Source organism: Orcinus orca, chromosome 7 (assembly GCF_937001465.1).
Source record: "Orcinus orca chromosome 7, mOrcOrc1.1, whole genome shotgun sequence".
NCBI lineage: Eukaryota > Metazoa > Chordata > Mammalia > Artiodactyla > Delphinidae > Orcinus > Orcinus orca.
The window spans coordinates 49,757,851-49,784,056 of record NC_064565.1 but is presented as its reverse complement, the minus strand read 5'-3'; the positions used below and the strand labels follow the sequence as shown (position 1 = coordinate 49,784,056).

At 39.4% G+C, this 26,206-nt stretch overlaps 2 protein-coding genes across 13 annotated transcripts in view; both read left to right on the top strand.

Moving 5' to 3' along the window:
- Positions 1–3,036: 3,036 nt before the first annotated feature.
- LOC105747848 (60S ribosomal protein L39) lies at positions 3,037–3,343 on the top strand. The gene has a single exon (XM_012531890.3). The coding sequence runs from the start codon at positions 3,048–3,050 to the stop codon at positions 3,201–3,203; it is 156 nt and encodes a 51-aa protein (XP_012387344.1). The 5' UTR covers positions 3,037–3,047; the 3' UTR covers positions 3,204–3,343.
- Positions 3,344–9,014: 5,671 nt separating this feature from the next.
- Positions 9,015–26,206, top strand: part of RBMS1 (RNA binding motif single stranded interacting protein 1) — a 212,577-nt gene continuing 195,385 nt past the window's right edge. For 3 of the 12 annotated variants that reach the window (XM_049712072.1, XM_049712080.1, XM_049712069.1), the window contains exon 1: positions 9,016–9,534. In XM_049712072.1, the coding sequence (XP_049568029.1) occupies positions 9,460–9,534 (75 nt within the window). In that variant the 5' untranslated portion in view covers positions 9,016–9,459. Of the gene's footprint in view, positions 9,535–26,206 lie in introns of all 12 variants that reach the window. The other 9 variants (XM_049712075.1, XM_049712079.1, XM_049712076.1 and 6 more) reach the window with 5 other exon arrangements.

The window sequence follows — 26,206 nt, the reverse complement described above, 5'->3', positions numbered from 1 at the left end:
CGAATTGTGGTATACACATACAATGGAATATTATTTAGGCATAAAAAGGGATGAAGTACTGATCCATGCTACAATGTAGATGAACCACAAAAACATGCTTAGTGCAAGAAGCCAGGCAAAAAAGGTCACATGGTGTAGAAATCTGTTTATATGAAATATCCAGCATTGGCAAGTCCATAGAAACAGAAAGCAGATTGCTGATTGCTAGAGGCTGGGAGGAGAGGGGAACGGGGAGTAATTGCTTAATGGGTAATTTTCTGAATTAACTTCCAGGTAGCACACAGTGTGTACTGTATGAGTAAGTAAGTAAAAGAGTACATAGTAAGAATGTGTTCCTTTGAACTTTCTACATATGTTACTGTGGCAGTCAGACTCCAAGATGCCACTCCTTGTATTCACATTCTTGTCATATTGTAACTAATAGAACGTGTCAGAATTAGAATTGATAGTATGCCACTTCTGAGATTTAGGTTATAATAGACACTACAGCCTCTACCTTGGTTGAGTTTCTCTCTCTCTTTCTCTCTCTCTCTCTCTATACACATGCACACACACACACACACATACACACTATATATGTATATACAGTTGTCATGTCATTAGCAGAGCAGTCCGATACAAAGGCTCACATTGAGAGGAACTGAGGATGCCAGCCAATAGCCATAAGTGAGCTTGGAAGTGGATCCTCCAGCCCTTGACCTTCAGGTGACTACAGTCCCAGTAGACATCTAAATCTTATGAGAGACCCTGAGTCAGAATCATCCAGCTAAGCCACTCCCAAATTACCGACCCTCAGAAATCATGTGAAATGATGATTGTATGTTGTTTAAGTTGCTAAAGTTGGGATAATTTGTTAAGCAGCAATATATAACAAATATATACAACGATTACATTCAGCAGTAACCACGGCAATTGTTTGGAACTTACACCAACAAAAGATTTTTTTATCACTAATATCACACTCCCTTATTGCCTGCACCCAGAATGGACAGCTCTCATTGCTCTTATATATCCTGACTCTAGATTAAGCCATTGTCATATCTTCCCTGGAATAACTGGAGTATCTGATTCTAATCTCCCCCATTGCCATCGAATCTATCTACCATACTGATGACACTGTAATCTTTCTAATTGTAAATCTAACCTTGTAACTCAGATTACAAATCAGACTCTATAAAACCCCTTAATAACTCCCTTATACCGGCAGAATAAAGCCCAAGTGATTTACTAGTTCATGTTGCCTATGCCAGAAATATTGGAAATGTCCACTTATTGCAGAGTAGTATTCTAATAAGGTTGTCATGATCTAGTCCCCACTTAGCCTTTCCAGCTTCAATCCCTACTCACCTCTGCATGTACTTGGAATTTAAATCATAACAAAAGATGTGTAGTTCTCCAACGCCTTTGCATATACAAATATTTTGCCTAGAATTTTCAAATTCTCCTTCAACTCTACTCTTGCTTCATTCCACTTGTATCCCTATTTACTTGGTGAATTAATTTTTTTCCTCACAAACTATAGCTAAAAGTGTCTCTTCTTAAAAAAGCTTCATTGGGGCTTCCCTGGTGGCTCAGTGGTTGAGAGTCCGCCTGCCGATGCAGGGGACACGGGTCCGTGCCCCGGTCCGGGAAGATCCCACATGCCGCGGAGCGGCTGGGCCCGTGAGCCGTGGCCGCTGAGCCTGCGCGTCCGGAGCCTGTGCTCCGCAGTGGGAGAGGCCACAGCAGTGAGAGGCCCGCGTACCGAAAAAAAAAAAAAAAAAAAAGCTTCATTGGACATCCTCAGTCCAAATAAAGCGCTTCTTCCTTATCCAGGTTACCACACTCTATAGCAATCGTATGTTTACATGTCTGTTTTCACTACTAGACTGAGAACCACTTAAGGACAGGAACTATATTCAGTTTGCCTTTAGTGCCATGTTGATTAACACAGTATCAGGCTACCCAGGAGGCATGTGCTAAACAATGGAATTAATAAACATTGAAAATTAAAGCAGCAACAGCAACAAAAACTATCCAGTATCACAAAACCCTAACTCACATGCTATTGTAATTTTTACACAAGCATTTTCATATTTTTCTAGATAATAATTTTATATAAATTATCAATTTTTATTCCTAGCATTAGCACAGTTTAGTGTTCTGCATTTACTTTTCATTCTGGATACTTCTATTGCTATCTGTTCAAGTTCAGTAATCTTTTCTTCTTCATTGTCTAAGCTGCTGTTAATCTTTTCAAGTACATTTTTCATCTCAGGCATTGCTCTTTATAAATAAGTAGAGATCATAACTACAAGTTAAATATATAGCATAGTATGACTATCAACTAAAATCACCTTTTTCTTCCTTCCTTCCTTCTCTGTCATCCCATTAAAAAGAAATTTATCAGCATGAGTTCCTTTCAAGTTCACAGGCAATTTAGTTCATCACGCTAACGTTCCTGGTGATGATGTTGGTGGCACTAGTGGTGGAACAGGTGGTGAGGGTGATGGTAGGGGTAGGAAAGGGAAGAGGGAGAGGAGAGAAAGGAGAAGCTGAGGGCGAAGAAAAAGATGAGAGAAAGAAAGCGATCAAAGGGAGAGAGAAGAGAAGGAGGAAAGAAATATAAAGGAAACACAATCTAAGTGAGAAGGTAGTACTGAACAATATTTAAAAATAGGGCTTTTAGCATCAGCAGTCCTGGGGTTTTACCCTAGATTTTTAACTTACCATAAAGAACTACCTTAGTTAGGCCAATTACTGAATATCTCTTTTTTTTAATATATAAAAGAATAGTAATTAATACTTTTATAGTGCTTATTTTGTGCCAGGCGCTAGTTTAAATGCTTTATGGATATCAACTCATTTAATCCTCTCATAAACCTCATTTTACTCTTTTCCAGTCAGGGAGGGGAACAGCCAGCTTTAAACCTGGGCAGTCTGACTCTGGAGTCTGTGCCCTTAATAACAGCATCTCCCTGGAACGATTTCAGTGAGGATCAAATGAGGTAACTTATGTGTGAGGTTTTTGTAAACTAAAAAGTAATTATGAGGATTTGATCATCGCCATGTCTTCTCACAAGACTTTCAGGATCAAGAGATTTCTGGCTAAGAAACAAAAGCAGAATCGTCCCATTCCCCAATGGATTCGAATGAAAACTGGTAATAAAATCAGGTACAACTCTAAGAGAAGACATTGGAGAAGAACCAAGCTGGGTCTATAATGAGCCTCACATATGAATTCACACACATTATCAGAACATCACTAGTGTCTGGAACAGCTGCCTGTGTTTGATGCTCTCTCCTCTTGAGCTTTCCTCATCACTGCTCACTGTGTAGCTCTGTAATAAACATGTGAACCTTTTGTTGGGAAAAAAAAAAAAAAAAAAAAAAAAAGTAATTATGAGGAATTCTCTGGCGGTCTAGTGGTTAGGGCTCCATGCTTTCACCGCTGAAGGAGGGTTCCATCCCTGGTCGGGGACCTGAAATCCTGCAAGCCGCAGCCGTGGCCAAAAATAAATAAATAAACAAGAAGTATGATGTTAAAATAATTTCAAAATAACTGTGATGGCAATGATGCTGATAAAATGTAGATAAGACTACAGGAAGTCTTAAGAACAAAAACAAAGTATTGCTAAAATTCAACTATAATTTAGATTCGGAAAATTTACAAGTGCTAAGGAAGCTAAAGATGATGCTTCCTTTATGTGTTTCCTTTCTTCCCTAGCTGTCTAATTCCACAGCATCATCAAACAAATAGAATTACCAGTGCCTTCCCCCTTGACGTGGCTGATCACCTATAATGCCACAGAACCCACACCCTGGTAGATAAAAATTGATAGAATTTACAGTCTTAGGCTTCTATTTTTATCAAGTATTTCTATGTGGTCTTGAAACACATATTATATCTTTTCATTTCAGTACTGCATTGAAGACTGTATGTATGTATAGACATATATGTATATACATATATAATATATATACACACTGCTTGGTTAAATCTCAGCTTTTAGGACATTGTACCATCTCATTTAAAATGCTTTTTAGGGATTCCCTGGTGGCGCAGTGGTTGAGAGTCCGCCTGCCGATGCAGGGGACACGGGTTCGTGCCCTGGTCCGGGAAGATCCCACATGCCCCGGAGCGGCTGGACCCGTGAGCCATGGCCGCTGAGCCTGCGCGTCTGGAGCCTGTGCTCCGCAACGGGAGAGGCCGCGGCAGTGAGAGGCCCGCGTACCACAAAAAAAAAAAAAAAAAAAAAGAATATTTCATGAGCTCCTTCCCCCACATTTAATAAGGATAAAAAACACATTTTTTTTTTTTTTTTTTTTTTCTGTACGTGGGCCTCTCACTGTTGTGGCCTCTCCCTTTGCGGAGCACAGGCTCCGGGTGCGCAGGCTCAGCGGCCATGGCTCACAGGCCCAGCTGCTCCGCGACATGTGGGATCTTCCCGGATTGGGGCACGAACCCGTGTCCCCTGCATCGGCAGGTGGGCTCTCAACCACTGCGCCACCAGGGAAGCCCCAAAAAAACACATTTTAAGGAATTTGTTATTGAAAAAAAAATTTAAGAGCAAGCTGATGTGGGTTTCTTAGAAAAATAGCTAATCCAGGTGCGAGCATGAGCTGTACAAGGACCCAGGACAATCTTACTATACTAGAAAGCAAAAAAATCTATCAAAGACTCTTGGGGTCTGGTATAAAAAAAAAAAAAGCCACAAGAGACAATTTGAAGGGTTTCTCATTAGCTGAAAATGGGACAGTTTGAGCATCAACAAGAATAAGGATTGTGCTGGACTGGAACAAATCAAACATATAAAAATTCACAAGTTCAGGATGTTGTTAGTTAAAGCTGGTTAGCTTTGGAGTTTCCTATGGCATCAACTCATTATTCTGAAACTTGGTAAATAGGGGGAAATTTATCCTGCTCTTCCTGTGCTAATTGTATTTCAAGTTAACCAAAGAATTGAAGAGAGAAAAATTCTTCTCCATAGACCATTTCCAACTAATAAGTAAAGAAGGAATGAAGAAACTATGAAAACCACAATTTTGTAACCCCTAATGAAATAATGGATTGAGGTAAGTTATGAATGACTATTAAAACCATGGAACTTTTTAGGGGATAAATCGAACTGATAATACCTGAACTTCTGATCAATCTTAACATCACTAAAATGAGACAACCAGATATTATGTGTCTCTCTTGATGTGATGTGATGGACATCACATCACCTATGTGTTTTCAGCACCATCTATGAAGTGTTCTTTGCTAAAAACAGTGAACCAGCATGTAATTAAACCTCTAGAACTAACCATCAACTTTAAATGACACCATGAGGTTGCAGTCAGCCATGTGGGAAATTCTATAGGACAGATGATTTCTTTAACAAATAAACATCAATTTAGAAAGTAAGTGGGGGTGAACGTTTATATATTAAAAGAGGCTTAAGAGATATATCAACCAAATTTAACATGTGGGCATTGTTTCATCCTGATTTAAACAAATGAACTACAGAAAGCGATTTTTAGATAATTGGAGAAAAATGAACAAGAACTGGGTATTGATCTTAACGAATTGTCGTCAACTTTGTTAGAGGTGATCATGATATTGTGTTTTAAAAAGTTCTTACTTGTTAGAGGTAGATATCAAAAGTGTTGCAGGTGAAATGATACAATGTTTGGGATTTGCTTTAAAGCACTCCAGAAAAATTAAAATGTGTGTGTGCATGTGTGAGAGAGAGAGAGAGCGAGAGTGAGGGAGAGAGAGCGAGAGAAAGAGAGAGAGAAACAAGAATGACAAAATGTTGATAAATTTTGGAGCTGGGTATTAGGAACAGAGGAATCATTATTCTCTCTGCTTTGGTATATGTTTGAAAATGATCATGAATAAAATTAAAAGCTGAGTTTTGTTTTTAAAATGTTTTAGTATGAAATACAGCAAACATACAAAAGTCTTGGAACCACTTAAAGAAAAGTATTGAAATATATTTTTATATATCCACAACCCAGTGCAAAACATGGAACATTACCATCTCTACAAGTCCCCTTCCAACCCTCCGTGAACATCTCACTCTTCTCCCTCAGAGATAAACCACTATTCTGAATTTTATGTTATAATCCCTTTGTTTTTCCTTATAGTTTTAAAACAATTACTCATGTAACTATTCTTACACAACATACTGTTAAGATTTTTTTTTGTTTTTCAACTTCATGCAAATGGGATCATGGTTTATGTTGACTTGCTTCTTGCAACATCAATTTTGAAATGATCCGTGTTGCAGCTTTTACCTATAGTTTATTCATTTTCACTGCTGCAAAATTGTAGGCATATTGTAGGCATATACCGTTGTAGGCATATACCATTGTAGGCATATACCACAGCCTTTTTATCCATTCTACACTTGGTAGACATTTAAGTTATTTTCTGTATATTATGAACACTCCTGTACATTTCTTTTGGTACACAGATAGACGGAATTCTCTGAGGTAGATGCCTACAATTACTGTGCTATAGCATAACATGAAAATAAATTGGGAAATAGCAAACTGTTTTCTAAAGTGGTGAATGTACCAATTTACATTTCCTCCAGTAAGCAGTGTTTTTGAGATTTTCCCCTTTTCTACATCTTCACCTACTCTTAATATTTTCAGAGTTCTTAATTTTTGCCAATCTGGTGAGTGTGAAATGGTATCTTATTAGTATTTTAATTTACATTTCCTTTATTACTAATGAGTATGAGTATCTCTTCATATGTTATAGGGACATTTGTGTTTCCTCCTCTCTGAAACACACACGTTTAATCTTTTATTCATGTTTTAACATGTTGTTTTTCTTTTTAAAATTGATTTCAGGGAGTTCTTTACGTATTCTATTAGGCTTTTGTAGTTATATGGATTACAAATAACTATTTTGTGGCTTGCTTTTTCACTTTCTTTATAGAATCCTTTGATGAATTAGTGTTCTGAATTTTAATAGAGTCAAATTGATCAACCTTGTACTCTTGGTCACCTTATTAAAGAAATCTTTCCCTACTTCAATGCTGTCAAGATATTTCCTATATTATCTCCTAACAGCTTTGTAGTTTTGTTTTTTTACATCTAGGTCTTCGATTCATTTGAAATTCTTTCTTCCCCTTTTGTGAAGCAGGGCTCCAATTTCATTTTTTCCATATGGATAGCCAATTGACCCAGAATCATTTATTGAAAAGCTCATTCTTTCTCCACTGCTCTGCAATACCACCGCAGTCATAAATCAAGTGTCTACATAATTGTGGGTGTGCTTCTGGGCTCTGTAAAACAGACTGAATTTTCATCATCCAGAAAAAAGTAGAACAGTCTGAGTTTGGTAATTTCTTTTATCAACTCAGGCCTAGAACTCCTGAGATGGTTCTTAACGTGTTCTCTTCCTTCCGTCACTCCTGTAAACCATCATTCCTAGTCCTCCTAGGTTCTTAACACAGGTTAGTGCACTTGGTTCTCTTATCAAATGCATTCAAGAGTCCCACACTGAAACAGTATAAAGAACTATTTTTAGATTCCCCTAGCTAGGCAATGGACCACCCTGACCTTCAGATTGACATTAACCTCAACAGGGCCCACCATACAGCAGAAGCTCAGCTGTAGGATTTCACATGGGTTAACTGTTAATTTTTTTAAAAGAACGTGATTTGCCTCCTGGCACATCCAAAATATTCTCATATGAACTTACATTTGTTTTTTCAAATTGTATAATCTAGAAATTTGTCTAAATCATATAAAGATGATAAAGGTTTCATTTCACTATTGCATCATTTTAAAGTATCTTACTAAATCTTTTGAAATGTAATCAAATAAAAATGTAACTGACAAAATCATGCATTCCATTTCAGTTTGATTTACCTCTGTGCTATTATGAAAACAGACTCTCAGAAAACCCAAATGACAAAACAGAGTAATCAAGGTCTATTTAATAACAAATCAATTTTTCATTACATTTTATTAGATGCGCAACAACTCCAATTTGAAGGTGCTTTCTTACTTATCCTATTTGTACATTTTTGGTACTATCTCTTGTTGAGCTACAATATAAAAGTCTTCTACAGGCAGCTTCAGGGACCAATTAACTCCATTAAATTATATCCAGTTATGTAGTGAACTGAACCACTGCTGTCTGGGGCTGTCTGCAGCTGTGACAATTAGGAGATGGAGAGAGGCAGAAAGGGAGAGATTGATTTTAATATGTCACTGAAGCACACTGCAACAGCGTGTGTGACTTTCAAAATGGCCTTAAAATATTCCAAACTCAGGGAGTTTCCTTGTTCCTGAGTGGGAGTTGTCAGACTGTCTGGCAGCATTAGAAAGAGGCAGAGAAAAGCTGATGTCTATATTGTGTCCTCTAATAATAACATTCTGCCTCTTTGCGCCGTCTCCCCCTTAGAAAGATCCGTCTATTTGTTGTGAGGAGCGTGTGTGTTTGAGTGCTTTGCCTCCTCTTGTGCAGAGGGCATGATTTCACCTCTCATATCTCACCAAACTCACCAATCCGAAGGACACTAACCCTCCCAAGGTCACCTAGAAAATTAGTGTTGTGGCCTGGGGGGAACCGAACCCAGGTGTCCCCACTCCAGCCTTGTGGTTGGGCACTAAATCATTTTCCTTCTCTTGTGAAAAAAAAAAAAAATCATTGGGCGGGGGGGGCGGGGGGCGGGAAGTGAGAGATGAATCAGATTTCCTCCTCTTTCCCCCTTACCTCCCCTCCCCCTTAAGGAGATAAAAACTCATGAAAGCAAACAAGGTGTCCACTCTGCAGTTCTTAAGTGCGTCCCCCCAAAGAAGGTGTCCGCTCTGCAGTTCTTAAGCTGGGTCCCCCCCCAATCTACCCCCCACCCTCCACCCCCAACACAAAGCGATTCGGGCTCCCAAAGCTTCTGCCCGTCAAGCCTGGGAGGTGAGGAGTGGTTAAAACTCAGCCCTCACCTCCAGCCGGTCCCGGCTCCGCGGCGCCCAAGCCCCGCCCCCGCCCGCCCTTCCCCCACGGCCTCGGCACGCCAGCCCCTCTCCCCTCTCCCAATCGGGCGCACCCACCCCAGATGCCGCCTGGCACCGAGCGCAGCCGCCGCTGCCGCCGCCGCCGCAGCAGCACTTTCCACTTGTATTGATCACCTCCCGGCCCCGCTGAGCCTGCTCGCCGCAGCAGAGCGCGGCCAGCGCGCCAGCCCTTGGCAGCCCCGGAGCACTCGGGCTCCGGGAGGCAACTCCTTGCGAGGGCCCTGTCCGGGGTGCCCTCTGCGCTCTGCAGTGTCTTTCTCTCTGTCTGGGAGCAGAAGAAGGAGGAGGAGGAGAGGGAGGAGGAGGAGGAGGAGGAGGAGGCGGAGGACGTCTGGTCCGGGCTGAGAGGTGGAGCAGCGGCAGCAGCCGCCGCCGGAAAGGGAGAGGCAGGAGAGACCGAGACTTGGAAACCCCAAAGTACCCGCGACCCTGCACGGCAGGCTCCCTTCCAGCTTCATGGGCAAAGTGTGGAAACAGCAGATGTACCCTCAGTACGCCACCTACTACTACCCCCAGTATCTTCAAGCGAAGGTAAAGGGGCGCCGGGGGCGGGGGGCGCCGGGGGCGCGCGCGGCTCCGGTCCGGGAGGGGCACGCGGCGAGCCCCCGCCGCCTCCGGTGGAGTTGATGGAAGGTTGCTAACTATAGCGCTGGCCTGGGCGAAGCCCGGCGGCGCGCGGGGCGGCGGCTGCCCGCGGAGCGGAGTGCTGGGATCGGGTTACAGAAAGCCGCGGGGGGAGAGACTAGACAGGAAAGAGCCGCCGGCCCCTTCCTGGCCCGGGAAGCGGGGAGGGTCGCGGGCCGAGCGGCGCCTCTCGCCGAGCCTTGGCTGCTCGGCCGCCGACGCCTGGGGCCCGCGGCAGCACCCGCTGGCGGCGCGGATCTTCGAGCCCTTCTCCTGGGCCTCGCCCGGCGAGCAGTAACTCTCGGCTTCCCTCGGAGCCTCCCGCCCCCCGGGGACGCCCCTCAGCCTCCCGCGCGCGAGACAACTGGGGCTCGAGGCTGGGGACGGGACTTTTTCCTCCCCGCCTCCGGCCCTGCGCGCCCGCCCCTCGCCTTGATCTTTGTGCGGTGTGGCACTTCACCTGGTTACTGATTTCTACTTTTACGCTGTTGTTTTGGGTAGAAAAGTGGTCAAAGTTCACTCAGCGTTCATTGATGTCCCTTTTAATCTTCCCTGTAGCTTCTGCAAAGGAGGGACAATGGGCAGATTTCGATGCAGAGAAAGAAGTGACTTAGTATTTAGTTTAGAGACATACTACCGTATATGTTTACCACAGATCGATTTCCAGTGGTGCTTTCTCAAAAACGGCCTTGGAGCACGCTTAGGTAACACAGCGGATGACATGTAGTCATACAAATTGCGACTGGCTTTCCAGGGACCCTGGGTGCGTTGTTAGTGGGCCTATCCTATTTTGACAATAAGAATTTGATGCCTCCTGAACTCAGGAAAAAAAATATTGGGTCCGTGAAGAGTGAGGGTTTCACTGCTTTGGAAGCTTTTTCCCACAGTTTGGGAGGGCAAAAGTTGGATGCACCAGACTTCTTCAGCAATTAGCATCTCTTATCTTGACTCCTGGTGCCCTTCTAGATCACAAAAGATGCAGCCTCTGAACTTTCTTTGGGAGGTTGTAATCATGCCCTGCTTGCTGGCAGAGGGCATTTCTGGCCTGGTGCAGAGAATCTCTGATTCAACCTTGATAAGCTTTTCTTTCTTACAAGTGTGTGTGGTCCATGTTATATACCTACATCATAGTTTTGTATGTGTCCATGTAAAAAGGACACTTGTTAGCATAGAGACCTGAAATTTCTTAGCCCTCAAGGGCCTCATTTTCACCCCCCTCCCCATTTTCATTTTACTTTGGGTCGCCACAAAGCGGCAAGATGGTAGCAGCAAGGGCACCCATCATTCATTCTTGTGTGGTCGCTGCTGTATTTGTTTTCAGGGAGTGAAGGGAGGTACCCGTGTTTTGGTGAGCTACACTGTAAATATAAGTTGTTCAAAGAAATTTTGAAGTGTAATCAATGCTCTACCTTTTAGATATCATATATGTTTAATGCACTTGTTTAAATTATGCAGCATTGGGTACCTAAAGGACAGCCTATTCAACACTTAACTATATGAATAATAAATAACATACACTCAGGTGAAAAAGAAAAAAAGGCCATGTTTCTACAGGCATATTCACCTTAGTAATTTTTATGTACCATTAGTAAGTTAGAAACCAAGTACATAGCATTTAATATAGCTAATGCAATGCCATTTGGCTCTTTTTGCCCCGTAAATAATTGAAGAGAGAGACAAACGGCAAGAGCCTGCTCTAGTAATTAGGGTCGGATCCCAGAAAGCTTTAGGGCCCATTTTCTGAAAGTGTGCTTCCTGCATAAAGCATTTAATATTGATTTGTGTTACGGTAAATGACATTCTCAAAGCATATCTTGCTGTTTCTCCTATGAAATCTGAAATCCTATTATTCTGAATCTCTTTGTTTCCGGAGAAAGACACACATACTCACTTGACCTATATAACTTGGTATTAAAGTTTGATAATTAAATCTAAATTCCCTGTTGTAAAGTATCTTGATTATCTCAGGAAGAGGCATCTCCTAAAATGTAAAGCGACTAGATGCAGATTTTAGGTAGCATAGTTCAGAACACATAGCCCTTTTTGTCTCCCGTATCTCATCTATCTCTTGGTCACATGGTATTATTGTGAGTCATTAAAAAAAATAGAGACCTGATTTGATTTGTAGTCAGTTTAAAAACAAGTGTTACCTAATCTACCTAAAGAGTTAGTAAACTGACGTAGAATCTGTTGTCTACAGTGACGATCCTTGCCTCTGTGTGTGTGTATTTTAACCTTCCTGAAATATGGGATAGAAAACATCACTGTTTAAAGTACAGTGATGTGTTTGCTAGACAGAGTTGTTTTGAAACTTCTGTGTGGAAGCTCTATCAAAAACTGAGGGATGGCACGATCGTTTACCAAGTGATATTTGACTTAAACTTGTGATCCAGAGATGGATGTGTTTTGAATGGAAAAAGAATAAACGGGTGGGATTTCTTTTCATTAGAAGGAATAGACACCAATGAAAATGGCACTTGAAAATGAGTTTTGTTGCCATGCCGTAAAAAGTTAACATATGTCAAATCATTCTTCGTATGTTAGTCATCCAGAGTCTTTTCAGAAAAATGTAGTAATTTTTCTCTATAAAAATATATTAGTTACTTCTGCATTCTGCTAACAGTCAACAACCAATGGAGCCTGTGGAGCTGGATTACAGTGTGTGACCATATTGGTATGCTTTGTGCTTTGACAGAAAAAGATAATTATTAGAAAAAGTAATACAGCTGCATTAGACATAAAGTAAAGTTGAGGATGTTATAGAAAGGCAGGACATGGGTGGAAATGAAGGAGACTGCGAAATTTTTATAATGCCTTAGCGTAGAGTAACAGAGATTGCAAGTAACCTGATTTTACACGCTTGTTGAGTTTTTTTGTATTTCTCCGTTAAGGGTGGTCTTATCACAGCAGGGTTCTCTTTATCACCTGACACATTCATTCTAAGATACAGGTTGATGTAGCTTCATAAATATAAGCACGTATTGTTCTAAAGGATTTTCTAAATTATTAAGTGACTTATGCCGTATTACTAAAAATTAAATTTGGTATCTACTTTTCAGATACACAGGAAAAATTCTGGTAACGTAACATTTTAATGAACATTTTGTGTGTAGACATTTTCACTTATTGCAAGGCAACCCTTGAATTCTGTTTGTTTCAAAGATATCATGATGTACATTACTGCCAATATGTGTATGCAAATATTTATGGACATCGAAATACTTATTCTAGTTCTTCTGAAGAAAGGGAAGTACATGGTTAGCTAATATTTCATACCAGCTACAAGCAGTTTGACACATTTGTGTCTTTATTCATAGTTATATTGTTTTGTGTACTAAAGAAATGTTCTACACTAGAGAAATGTTTGTTTCTAAAACAAATGTTTGTTTAAAAGCTATTTTTGTATAAGTGTATGCCAAAGAACATACCTGAACCTAGCTTCAAAATCTGAAAAATAATGAGTAATGTAATTTGGTATTCTATTAATGAAGCTACTAGAAAAAAAGCAGCTTTTCTGAATTGAATTTTTGGGTGCATTAACATTTTGTTGAATTCCTTAACTTTTCCTTAGTCATAGTCAAATGAATATTGTATCAATCTGTTTCTCCAGGAATGAGAGATCATGATTTGATACGTGGAACTACTGAGTAGATTAAGGTGACTTGGAGGTACAGTGGCATGATATTAAAACTTGGGTTGCTCTGTGTCTTGGAAGTAAGTACGTTTGTGAGATGAATAAAGTTTGCTTAAATGCATCAATACCGTAATACAATATTTTACGTGATGAATACACCTTATTTCCTTAAGTGAGCGGGGTATTGTGGCTATCTGGAAGTGGTGTTGGAAGGCTCAAGAGCACGGAAATGCTAAAATCAAGATGCATTATGATGAAATATTGTAGCACCCTTCCCCTCGGACAGCCATTTCTTTTGAATTTCCATAATGCATCTTATTTTTTTATATGCTGGGAGACAAATCTTATGCTCCTAGAATGGAACAGGGAAAGATAAGTGAAGAGAAGTAGGAAAGTATTCAGTCATTTAGTATCAGTATAACTAGCTATACCTTACATGTTTGGCAATCTTGGCTTCGAATTTAAATTCAAATATGGGCAATTTCCATGTAATACACTTTCAGGAAAAACATTTTTTTAAGCTTTACTGATATATCTCTCAGACTTTGTATTTTGCTTAATGGTTTTTTGGAACTTTTAAATTACCCCAGCTTACTTAATGAGTACTGAAATTTTAATAAGTCGTAGGTCTTTACACTAAAGACAAAGGGACCTTTTTCCCTTTTCTTTTTACTAAAGAGGGAGTTGCCAGGAAATAAAATTCTTTTTTTTCCCCTATGTCTGCTTAACCAATAAAAATCATGTGAGGAAGATCTAGAATGGAGATAAAAATGATATGGACACCTAAGTGTTGTTCATTCTTTTTAAAGATGAAGAATTTCTTGCCTAGTTTGTTTTTTATTGGATGCTCAGTTCCCTAAGGTTTATTTTCCCCAAGCCTGGTGTCCTTATCCCATACTAAGTCTCTCTTCAAAGGCTATCAGCCCTCCCTATTTCCTTGCTTGATTTGCAGAACAGTAGGTGCTAAATAAATGCTTGTTAGTGACTATTATTATTCTGAATAAGTACATGCAAAATTTTTTTAGACAAGAAAAAAATTATAGACCAAAATCTACAAATATAATAACTCAGCCTGATTTTCTAATGAAATCTCAATATAGTTTGATTTGAACGTTAATTTATTTTGTTCCTATAATGAAAACTTCAAACATTTTATGAAGTGAGTAAGATCCCTAAGATGAATCACATATCAATTGATCCGTGTTTCATTTATGGAATCAAAAGTGCCTTTTTTTTTTTGGCAGTCTTTATTAAAGAATATGGTGCCAGAAAAAACAACTCATAGTATTATATCAAAGGGGGAAATGTTACATGTGATGAATTGGTGACTCAGCCTGTCTTTGCCTCTTATTACTGGCCCCCACCAACAGGATTCAAACTTTTTTCTGCTTAATTTTCAAGAAAATCCTTATTTTTCAGAGTATTTCAGATGTGGTAAAAACATTTATTCATTTCATGGTTAATAACTAAAACATAAACTAGCATTAAGGTGTTCAGAATTATAATTATCTCTGTTACTGAGTGTTGTATAACCCTAATATGACATTCAGCCACCTAGCTTTTTATCTCATTCATTGGGTATTATAGGAATAAGCAGGAACATATCCAGTTGTTCTTACGTGGAAGTGTTTTATTCAATGTAACATCGCTTATTTTAAAGAAAGTGTAGTAATGATATGTCAGTGATTTAAATGCAGTGCCGTAATATTTGGTACAAAACTAAACCATATATTCAAAATTGAACATTGGGCTTGGGGATGTTATGTGGAATGAATGTAAATGTTCTGGTTTCTCTGCTGTATCATTTTAACGAGTAAGTAGTAAAACCTGGTGGAACTCGGCTATTCCTCGGGAGAAGCAGCACTTGGATGATACAGACATTTACCACCGGGAGTTTCGTCAGATGGTACACAGCAAAATGTCTTCTTACATTGTGTGTGTCAAACACACATGCAAATTTGAGCATGCACACAAATTTGATAACGGAAACCAAATAATTTCTTAATCAGGTAGAAATGTGGGGAAAAGTGTAAAGAGAATGGTGACAGCCAAGCCAACAAGCTAAATGTGTATCTCACATATTTGAATTCCTTATTTTTGCTTAATGCATCTAGTCTCCTTAACATAATTCTATGAATATTTAAAATTTTCAAACAAACATTGGAAAATAAGTGTGTCAAAGATGGTGAGAGAGAAAAAGGGGGCAGAAATCAACATCTAGACCTCCTAGAGGAGAAAATGTTCAGTCTAAAACTGAACATTGTCATTCCCCATACATTGTCTTTTAGCTAGTTCTTAAATGGATGCATTTACCATTTTAGAGGATGGAAAACAGTCTTCTGGATGACAGATATGAAAACCTAGATTCTAAAAGAGAGATTAGATGCTTATGTCAACAGCTAACTTACTTATAAAAACACACAAAATCAATGTCTGGTGGATGATTGCCTACAATGGCTGTAAATAACATCTGTATTCTGGAATTAGGCTAAATTTTAATCTGGTGTTTGTGGGAAATTGCTGAGGCTCATGAAGGGCTAAAATACTAACTAGGCGATCGTATTTCCTTAGTGACCCCAGAGCACCATTCTCTGCACTTGATATTAAGAAAGGTTAGGGAGTGTAATATCTGGTCCCTGCTCTCCAGCTGCCAGGGAAGACAGAATAGACACAATTCAAGACATAAGCAAAGAATATCTACAAAACAGTACACCCAGGAAGGCAGCATACCAACCAAGGGTCTGAGTGACAGGAAGGCACTCAGATCTATATGTGGGATGAAAAACAGTGCCATGTGTACTGTGAGAAAAAGTAAAGTGCTAATAAAAGTTCCAGTAAACCTGGGAATTTTAGAAAGAATTGGGCTTTAGATGAATGAATAAAAATTTCTTGAAATGATAATCACCATTGTTTTGTATATTTTCTGCTCTATAATCCTTTTATGACTACTTAGAGCTTTAAAGAATATCACCTTTTTGTACTTCATGTTAACTCCTTCTCCTCAAAGTTTCATATACAATTACCTTATTTTACATTATTATTTTTCCAGTTTTATGCTTATAAGTGTGCTATTAAACCCACCTATTAGGGTTGTGACAGGCCGAGAATATAATCCTTAAATGATGACATAATGGTTATATAGAAGTATTACATTTATTGTTTAAACCATTTGAAGTGATGTTTATTTCTCCTAATTTATTAGCCTTCTTTGGAGTTTTGTTATATTGCTAATTACATCTTTGTGTGCCTGCAATCTACATCTTGATAATGTGTCTATTGTGAGCTAGCATTTCTTCAGAAAAAAACAGATTTTTTTATTATTCCTGATCTTTCATGGTTATAGCTTTTTTTCTCTTTATTTGGTCATTATCTAGCTTTAATTCTTTTAAAATAAGCTGTTTACTCTGCAATGGAGCTAAGTCCTTCAGGAGTCATCTTATCCTCTGGCCTCAGTGTGAGACACAGAACCGATCCCTCTGGCTACCCATTGAACAACAAGTGCTATTGGGCTGCTGGGTCCAGAAAAAGAGCAATTTCAGGGAAGGTTTTCGTGCAACAAAACTAGATCATTTCATTGATATGATAAATAATTTTTACTGATCTTGAAGGAAAAATGCATCATCTTCCCGGCTGTGCAAGTGGGTGGGCCTTCTTTACATGATACTAGTTTTGTTTTTTATAAGTTGAAAAATTTACTAATAAGAATGGGCAGAATTAGATGGATACATCATGGAATTCTGTGCTTTTTCTAAACTTGAGTTTCTTGGGGCGGGGAATCAAAGTTGCCGAAAAAGAATTTTAGATTATAAACTTACATTTCCATTATACTTAAGCCCCTCAAATGACACTATACTATTTCCCCTGTTTAACACTTTTTAAACATTATGACTTTGAGACTTATAATTGGGAGTATGTTTGTGCTGGAAAACCGCTTAAACCCTTCCTCACCTGTAGAATAGCAATGAAATATTTTCGCAGTTTGAAATAAAGTCTCAGATAAAATATTTGGTTACAAGGAAAAGTAAATCATATCAGAAATTTGTAATACCACCAACTTTACCCTTGTCTTCTCAACAATAACTTGGATTCATCACCAAACAGGTTTTTGACAAATGCAGACATTTACAGAAAGAAAAATTTGCCAGTTTTTATTTTCAGGTCATTAACTGAAATACTCCCCAAACCCTCTCTGCTTCCTACAGAGCACAGCTTTGATTAATTGCATTGCTTTAAAAATGGAAGCCTTAAAAAAAAAATTGCTAATCTCAGTTCTTAGGTTTTATTCTACATGATTATTTGCATACCTTTATTAACAACAACAACACAGAAAGAACTGGCTAGCAGAGAAACTTCTATAGCTGAAATTCTATCGCTGGGCAAATGATATTTTTTAGAGCGCTATGTGATTTGTTCTGTGACTGGGCATACCTTATCTTACAAGCGAATTGTGTTTCCAGCAGGTTTTGTTCCAGAAAGTTCACTTATCAATTATTTAGAACTTGAAACTCATCTAGTATATTTCACATATAAATTGTTATCTTTAATGATAGGGTCTCCAGCCAACCCATAAGAGCCTGTGAAAGTAACCCAGTTTATAATTCACATACACTTGTTCTGTACTGGTCCTACCGTAGAACCAAATCATCACACGGGGACAATGTTTCTTGGAGGAGGGGGGTGAGTATTCAGAGTTGGAATTCGGGGAACCCATCTTGGCCCCCTTTAGGGGACTGAGGAGTTTTCCCTAACTCACCTGAGGGGCAGTGGGAAGACGAGTTCCCTTAGTCCCTCAGAAGGGGCTTTGAGCTTCTAGGACTGAGGACCGGGTTTCAAGAAGAGATGGGAGGTGTGGCTTGTGGAGTCACGTGGGTCAGGGATTTGCGAAGCTGGGAGTTGTGGGTTCAGGAGCTTCTCGCTGAGTTAAGGCCCTGGGAGACGTCCTCGCTCCTCGCTCCTGAGACTAGCTCCCTGCTTACTTTTCTTTCCCTGTGTTGGCCTCACTGATAATCTCTTGTTCCCTTTCCTCCTAGCCCACCCTCAATTTTCATAAAGCAGTCCCCGGCTATCTAAGAAGTAGGGCTTTTCATCCCTAGCTCATCACTGACTAGATTACTACAGCCTCACAAGCTTTCCTTCTCTTCTCTAGCACGGAATCAAGCAAACAGCTCTTGAGCCTGGTAACAAGAAGGATGTCAAAAGACAGAGAAAACATTGTCCAATACCATCACTTCTCTTATTTTCACCAAGTCCTGGTCCAACAATGGTTCATAACTCTTAGGGGAACCTCAAACCTTGAGAATCTGAAGGTGGCACATTCCCATTAACCTCAGATTTTTACTGAGACTCAGCCTGTAGAGCACAGGTTAAGAATCCTACCCTGAAAGGAGGGCAAAAATGGAACCAGCCTATGCTTTAGAACACAGCTCAGACCATAGATCCCTTGGTATTTTGTTTCTGGATTGCGGCTTGACTCTGGGGTGAAGAGCTAGACAAAGCCCAAGGGCCTGCAAAGGAGGAATGGCAAGGGTCCAGGGGGTTGGGCAATCTCAAAGCGTGCTTCCTCTTTCCCGTCTCCTTTTCCGCCACTCCTTCCTTCCCCTTTCTCCTCCATTCCTGCTTCTACCTTTTCTTCTTGCGCAGTAACAGTAGTGCCACTGTGGACTGGCTTCTGGCCAGCTACACGTGTGTGTGCCTAGTGGTGAATCTGCCGGGGTGATGGCTGCATACAAGCTAGTCCCACTGCGTCTGCCCAAGTCAGGGACCAAGTGGGTCTGACTTAATTTGGCTAAAAAAAAAACTTTGCTACCTCTTAATGCTACAGCTTATGATTAAGAATTTGCTAATTACAGTTCCCTCTTTGAATGGGATTTTCTTTCTGATTCCTTATCCAATTTTATATGGAAAATTTAAATAAAATTGTATTTGGTAATGTATAAGTGTTACAGAAGCACAGGCATGATGTAATGCTTTGAACAAAAGAGAATATAATTAGCATAATAAAAAGTGTTTTGATGCCAAATGAGACTGGAACTTTAAATATGACATAGTGAAGTGGTAAGCTGCATACAATTTTTCTGTGCCCATAATAACATTTAAAATCATATGTAACCATTTTTTTCTGTTTCTAGAATATTTCACACAACTATTCTTTAAAAGTAACCACGAAATACTGTGTTTTTCTGATTGGCAAAAGACTAAAAAAAGGTGTGTTTCTTACTTGGTAGTAGTTCCTCAGATTTTAATTTTAATAGCAAACATCTTAAATGTTGATTTCGATTGCCTTTTTTAAAGAGTAGATTATATCTTAACGTATAAATAGGATTTCAAATGACAGTGTTCTTTTCTACCCCTCTATCTCTGTCACCAAATTCAAATTCATGTCTCAGCAGTTCGGGATGTTCTTCGGTGCATATCCTTTGAGCCTTCAAAATTTGATTTGACTGTGTGTTCTGACGATAGCTTGTTCAGATAAGCACACGGTGATCGTCATCTGTGTGTCTGGGCCCTAATGAACATCTGCTTTCTAGGGCGCCACAGGAGCACCTTTCTTTGTTTCCTCTTCCTTTGCCTTTTTGATTTGAATCTTGTTAAACCCTGCAAATGGGGTTGTTTTTCAGTATGCAAATACTCCCATCTCCCTTTTTGGAAGAGAAAAAAAAAGCGCCAGATATTTTAAACATGAACGCGTTGGGAATTTAAAAGGAGTCTGCAGGAAGCAAGTGCACAACTATAGTTCTACTCTTGACCACTCAGACATGTTGTACTAAAATCATCTAGCTGAGATCATAGAGTTGGAGCTACCTGGTGGGCAATTTAATTAAATTCAACAAACACTGAGCAGGCATTGTATTAGGCCCTGGAAGGTGCAAATATGTAAATGAGGCATGATTCCTGCCATTGTGGAACACGAGATAATTTTATTTACTTGTTTATTTAAAGTTTTTATTTTAGGTAGAACATATATATAGTATAGCGCACACATTTTAAATATGTAGATTGTTATGCTCATGTACTGGCCACCCAGGTCACTCTATGACATTTCCAGCACCCAGAAAGCACCCTCATGCCCCTTCTCACAGTTTCCTCCCCAGAGGTATCCGCTAGTCTTACTTCTATCTTTGTAGATTGGTTTTGCCTATTCTTGTACTTCATAAAAATGAAGTCCTGGGCTTCCCTGGTGGCGCAGTGGTTGAGAGTCCGCCTGCCGATGCAGGGGACACGGGTTTGTGCCCCGGTCCGGGAAGATCCCACATGGCGCGGAGCAGCTGGGCCCGTGAGCCATGGCCGCTGAGCCTGCGCGTCCGGAGCCTGTGCTCCGCAACGGGAGAGGCCACAACAGTGAGAGGCCCGTGTACCGCAAAAAAAAAAAAAAAAATGTCCTGTCGTATGTATCCTTTTGTGTCTGGCCTCCTTAGCTCATCGACGTTTTGGTTTGATTCATCCATGTTCTTATGTGTAGCAGTCGATTCTTTTTTTAATGCTATGTAGTATTCTGTTAGAGAATATATCATGATTCATTTATCTGTTCTACTATTAATGGGCATTTGGATTATTTCAATTTGGAGCTGTTATGAATAAAATTGCTGTAATTATTCTTGTTCACACCATTTGGTCAACATATGCATTTAGTCATAAGAGAGGAACTGGTAGGTCACATGATATGTGTATGTTCATCTAAAATGGTAGATATTACCATTTTCTAGTCCTACTGGCAAAGTGTGAGAAAGCCATTTGCTCTGTATGTCACTAACACTTGGTATTGTCGGTCTTTTTAATTTTAGCCCTTCTGGTGGGTGGTATCTCATTATGGTTTTAATTTGCATTTCCCTGATGATTAATGATGTTGAGCACTTTTTCATATATTTATTGGCCAATTGGATCTCCTCTTTCGTGAAGTGTCTTTCAGATATTTTGCTCACTTCTTAAACATAACAGCTTTATTGAATATAATTCACATAACATAAAACTCAACCTTTTGCTCGCTTTTTTAAAAAATATCTTTATTGGAGTATAATTGCTTTTCAATGGTATGTTAGCTTCTGCTTTATAATAAAGTAAATCAGCTATGCATATACCTATAGCCCCATATCCCCTCCCTCTTGCATCTCCCTCCCACCCTCCCTATCCCACCCCTCTAGGTGGTCACAAAGCACCGAGCTGATCTTCCTTTGCTATGCGGCTGCTTCCCACTAGCTATCTATTTTACATTTAGTAGTATATATAAGTCCATGCACTCTCTCACTTCGTCCCAGCTTACCCTTCCCCCTCCCCTCAAGTCTATTCTCTATGTCTGTGTCTTTATTCCTATCCTGCCCCTAGGTTCTTCAGAACCTTTTTTTTTTTTTTTTTTTAGATTCCATGTATATGTGTTAGCATACAGTATTTGTTTTTCTCTTTCTGACTTACTTCACTCTGTGTGACAGACTCTAAGTCCATCCACCTCACTACAAATAACTCAATTTCGTTTCTTTTTATGGCTGAGTAATATTCCATTGTATATGTGCCACATCTTCTTTATCCATTCATCTGTCAATGGACACTTAGGTTGCTTCCATGTCCTGGCTATTGTAAATAGAGCTGCAATGAACGTTGTGGTACATGACTCTTTGAATTATGGTTTTCTCAGGGTATATGCCCAGTAGTGGGGTTGCTGGGTCATATGATAGTTCTATTTTTAGTTTTTTAAGGAACCTCCATACTGTTCTCCATAGTGGCTGTATCAATTTACATTCCCACCAACAGTGCAAGAGGGTTCCCTTTCTTGCTTTTTATATGGGGTTGTCCTTTTTATTGGTTGTAGGTTTTTAAATAAAGTCTGGATACAAATCGTTCATCAGATATATATGTGTGAGGGTATCTCCTCCCAGTTTTCAGTTTTCCCTTTCATTATCTGATTACTATCTTTTAATAAATAAAGTTCTTAATTTTAATGAAGTTCAGTTTATGATTTATGTTCACCACTTTTTGTGTCTGTTTTAGAAATCATTGCTTACTTTAAGGTCATGAAATTATATTCCTATATTTTCTTCCAGGAGCTGTATTTTATCTTTCACATTTAGCTCTGCAATCCATTTCTAATTAATTTTTGTGTTTGTGGATAGGGTCAAGATTCATTTCCCTCCCATATGAATATCTAACTGATCCAGCAGCATTTATTGAAAAGACATTTTCGTTTTCCCCTTTGAAGTTCAGTGCCGTCTTTGTTGTAAATCAGGTGACCACATTTACGTGTTTCTTTTTCTGGACTTTTTGTTTGGCTCTCTATGTATTCTTGTGTCAATACTACCTGGTCTTAATTACCAGAGCAATATATTAACTGTGTATTCTTCAAAGTGGCCTTAACTATTCTAGATCTTCTACCTTTTAAAATAAATTTTAGAATAAGCTTATCAATTTTCATAAAAAAAGAAATCTGATAGAATTTTTATTGGACTGACATTAAGTCTATACATCAATATCGGGAGAAATGATATCTTCCAGTCCTTCTTAATCCTCAGCAATTAAGTCAAGTTTGGGGTTTGAGTGGGGGTGGTGGTGGTAATTATTACATCACAAGTACATTTGGCAAAATCAGTTCTGATTTTCGAAAGATTTATCCAAATATATCATCTTTTTAATGTTACTCATTTATTAGAAAGATCCTTTATCCTATGATTTGCTTAAACCCTTAAATAAATTGCACTTTAAAGGATTCTAAATAATCCATCTAAAAATTCAAGTTACACACCTCAGTGTTGGTTACTATGCAGAGAGAATGTCATTGTATATAGTTTCATGTAATCTGTAAAAAGGCTATCTCTTCTTATTTATTTATGAACTTACCACTTTTAAGTAACTGATAATAAAACACAATGGAAAATTATTGTTTTAAACGCTTATTTCTTAAATACAGCCAATGATTTCTTCAAAATTTATAGTATGATAGTTGGCACAGACTCTAAGAAAATAATTCTTTTGAAGGGCGAGAGAGAATATTCATTATCAGGTAAAAATTAATTTTGAAAAGTAGCTTATAACTGAAACTTCCCCCTTAAGAACAGATGCCATGCTTTTTGATTTTTCTTGAATGCATCTCAAAATGTAACTGTTTCTCCTTTATATTCTTTATTCTCCCTTTGCGGCTTCGTTTATTTGATGATGTGTCATCCAATCACCTTGTCTGACATAAGCATGATAATCAGCTGAAAATTAGTTTGTGTTTGGAGAATTTACTAACATCCCCTGTGATTTTTTTTTTTTTTTTTAAATATACCCTGGATATTGTGAAAACAAAGTCTGGGAATAGCTGTGCTTAGAAAGCAATCGGACATGCTGCTCTATGGGCTTCTGTTCCTTCAAACTTTTTCTTAGATGCTCTAGAAATGTCATATATATATTTTTCATGCTTTATATTTAAGGTTTTTAAGCTTTGATTACTGCCGACTTCAGCCAGCCAAAAACAACTACGTAGAACTTTCAAAGCTTATTAGTTCTGGCTAGGTTAGCTTGGGTTGAGTAGGAGGTTGAATAGGTGACTTCTGAAGTCCCTTTCAACTCTAAATTTTATGATTCTGGTAATGTATAACATCCAAGAATCACAGAATGTTAGAACTAGAAGGAACTTGAAGATAATCTGATCCAAGCCACTCACTTTCCAGATGAGGAAAGCTACCCAAAGTGAAGAGACAGGAGTAGAGTTCCAGAGCCAGGGGTGGGGGGGCGTGGGGGGAGGGGGAGGGGGAGTGACAGGAGGGCCAGACCTCACATGACTGGCCAGTGCTGTGATCTGAAGGAGGGAAGGAAGGAAGAAGGCAGGCCACACACAACTTTAGCAGCTATTCTAGGAAACTTATCAGAGGTTGGACTGGGGTGTGAATGGGGCCAGCATCACCAGCTGGTTTCTGACTGGAAACCAATCGTGGTCACCCTGCTGGCCAGACTCCTGCGCTTCCTTCCCCGAGCGCGGCCCCTTCTCCTGGTTTGCCACAACAGTGTCCAGATCTGATTCTGCTTTGTTCTGTTTTTAACCCTACAGGTTAGCTGGGTAGTGCTACGGTAGCTGGGCCCTGCTCATCCTCCATGGCTTCTGGCCCATTCAAGGCCTTGTCTCCTTCTGGATTCTTCCTTTACCACATTGCTGAGGGTCTTTGTTTTCATAGCCCTGGGTCTGGGGCCAAAAGCCTCTCACTTTTTCAGCACGCCTGGAGCCTTCCCACACTAGAAGGATACACTCCAATCTACTTCATTCTCGCTAAACTTTCTCTGTCCTGCCATCACTACCTGCTGTAACCTGTTTGGTCACCAAAACAACAACAGTACAACCCAGAGAGGCTCTGATTAAGCACCTCCTTTCTTTGTCAAAGCCAACCCTCTCATTCAGCACTCTGATGGGAACCACTTTCTTCCTAATGCCAAGCACTCCACGTTAGTCTCTAGTATCTCTTGTTTTTTTCATGAGTTGTTTGAACATAGTTGACAGCCTTCTGCATTTATATAGGATCAGGTTTCAGGAGCTGCGTTTTAGTCAATTACGTGGAAGACCTCAGAGAAAGAAAACACACAGTAGGAGGCATCAACAGGTCCATTGTGCCACTTGGATACAGCTTTTCCCTCATGCTGTTTGGATCATATACTCATTAAATACATTAGCTGGAAAGAACATGCCTGGCCATGTGCCTCACTTTAGGGAAATCAAATACAGGAGAAATTGGGATATAGTAAGCAAATAAGAGAGCATGATTTTCCCACAGTTTACAAAACGTTCTCCAGTGAAAACGCCTCCCTAAGTTCATTCACATATTTCTAAGTCTTTGACAGAAAGTGTAATTTAAAGTTGAGCCATCAGGAGCCATGGCCTATTAAAGAGTAATTAGATATTAAGAGAAATAGTTTGTGAAATAATTTCTTAAGTCAGTTGGAAAGGGTGAGTTTATTTTGTCATATTAGATTTACAACCAACTTCTGAGGAATGCATGATTGAGCAGAGGTACAGCTGTAGTAGCCTTTTGTGTTTGTTTTGTTTTGTTTCTCACTGCTTCAAAAACCCTCAGTGCTGATTGGTTCAAACCTTTTGGTTTTCCTCCTACTAGTGTGTGTAATCATGACTGGTAAACTCTGGAAGCCATGCCATGCACAGAAGGAAATGACAGAAAGGCCTGTGGGTGATTTAAAATCATCATATTAGGGCCTCTACATTATCTGTAAGGAAAACAAATTGTTTGTGGACCATTATTAGTTGATAAGGGTCACAGTCAAGGTTTCCAGGGTGGTGGTGTTTTTAAAGATTGGGGAGAAACGTGCCTTTTTAAAACATCTTAGGGTGCCTCTTTTACAGAGCAGTTGATTTCTCGGGCCAGAAAGTTCTCTCAGGTGGAGGGAGTGAATCATCTTTAAACAACATGTTGCAAAGCAAAACGAAACGAAACAAAAAAACACCATGTTGCTCCAACATATTTGGCTATTAATAATGTGTGTGTGTAAATTGCTCTGAGTCTCTCCCAAAACACAGCGGTAGCTTTGTGTTTGAATTTCCTTTACTTATTTAATTATTGCAGGAAAGATGGGCCTGCTTGACACTTTAGAAGTCATGTACATTGTTTGTCTAAGTTAAAAACATATGTATTCCATCAGAGTGACTTAAAAGAAAGTCAGGGTTCCAGTAAGCACAGGAGTAATTATTATCCTTAGAAACAGGGAATTTTTTTCTGATCCAAATTTACTTCCTAAACTAAATGTTTCTGTTTTTAGTAACCTTTTATCTAACTTTTTCAATATGTCAGGAAGCTTTTGAGCAAAGTTTACTCACATTTTAAAGAATGTACAGGCCTATTAAGGCAGATATATCCAGTTCTGCATTGGTTATTATATGCTCACTCTTGGGCAGCTGATAAAATCTCATTTTTAGGATGTTTAAAATATGGGGACATAAGAGTTTACTAATTTGATCTTTCCTCATTCCTTATTATA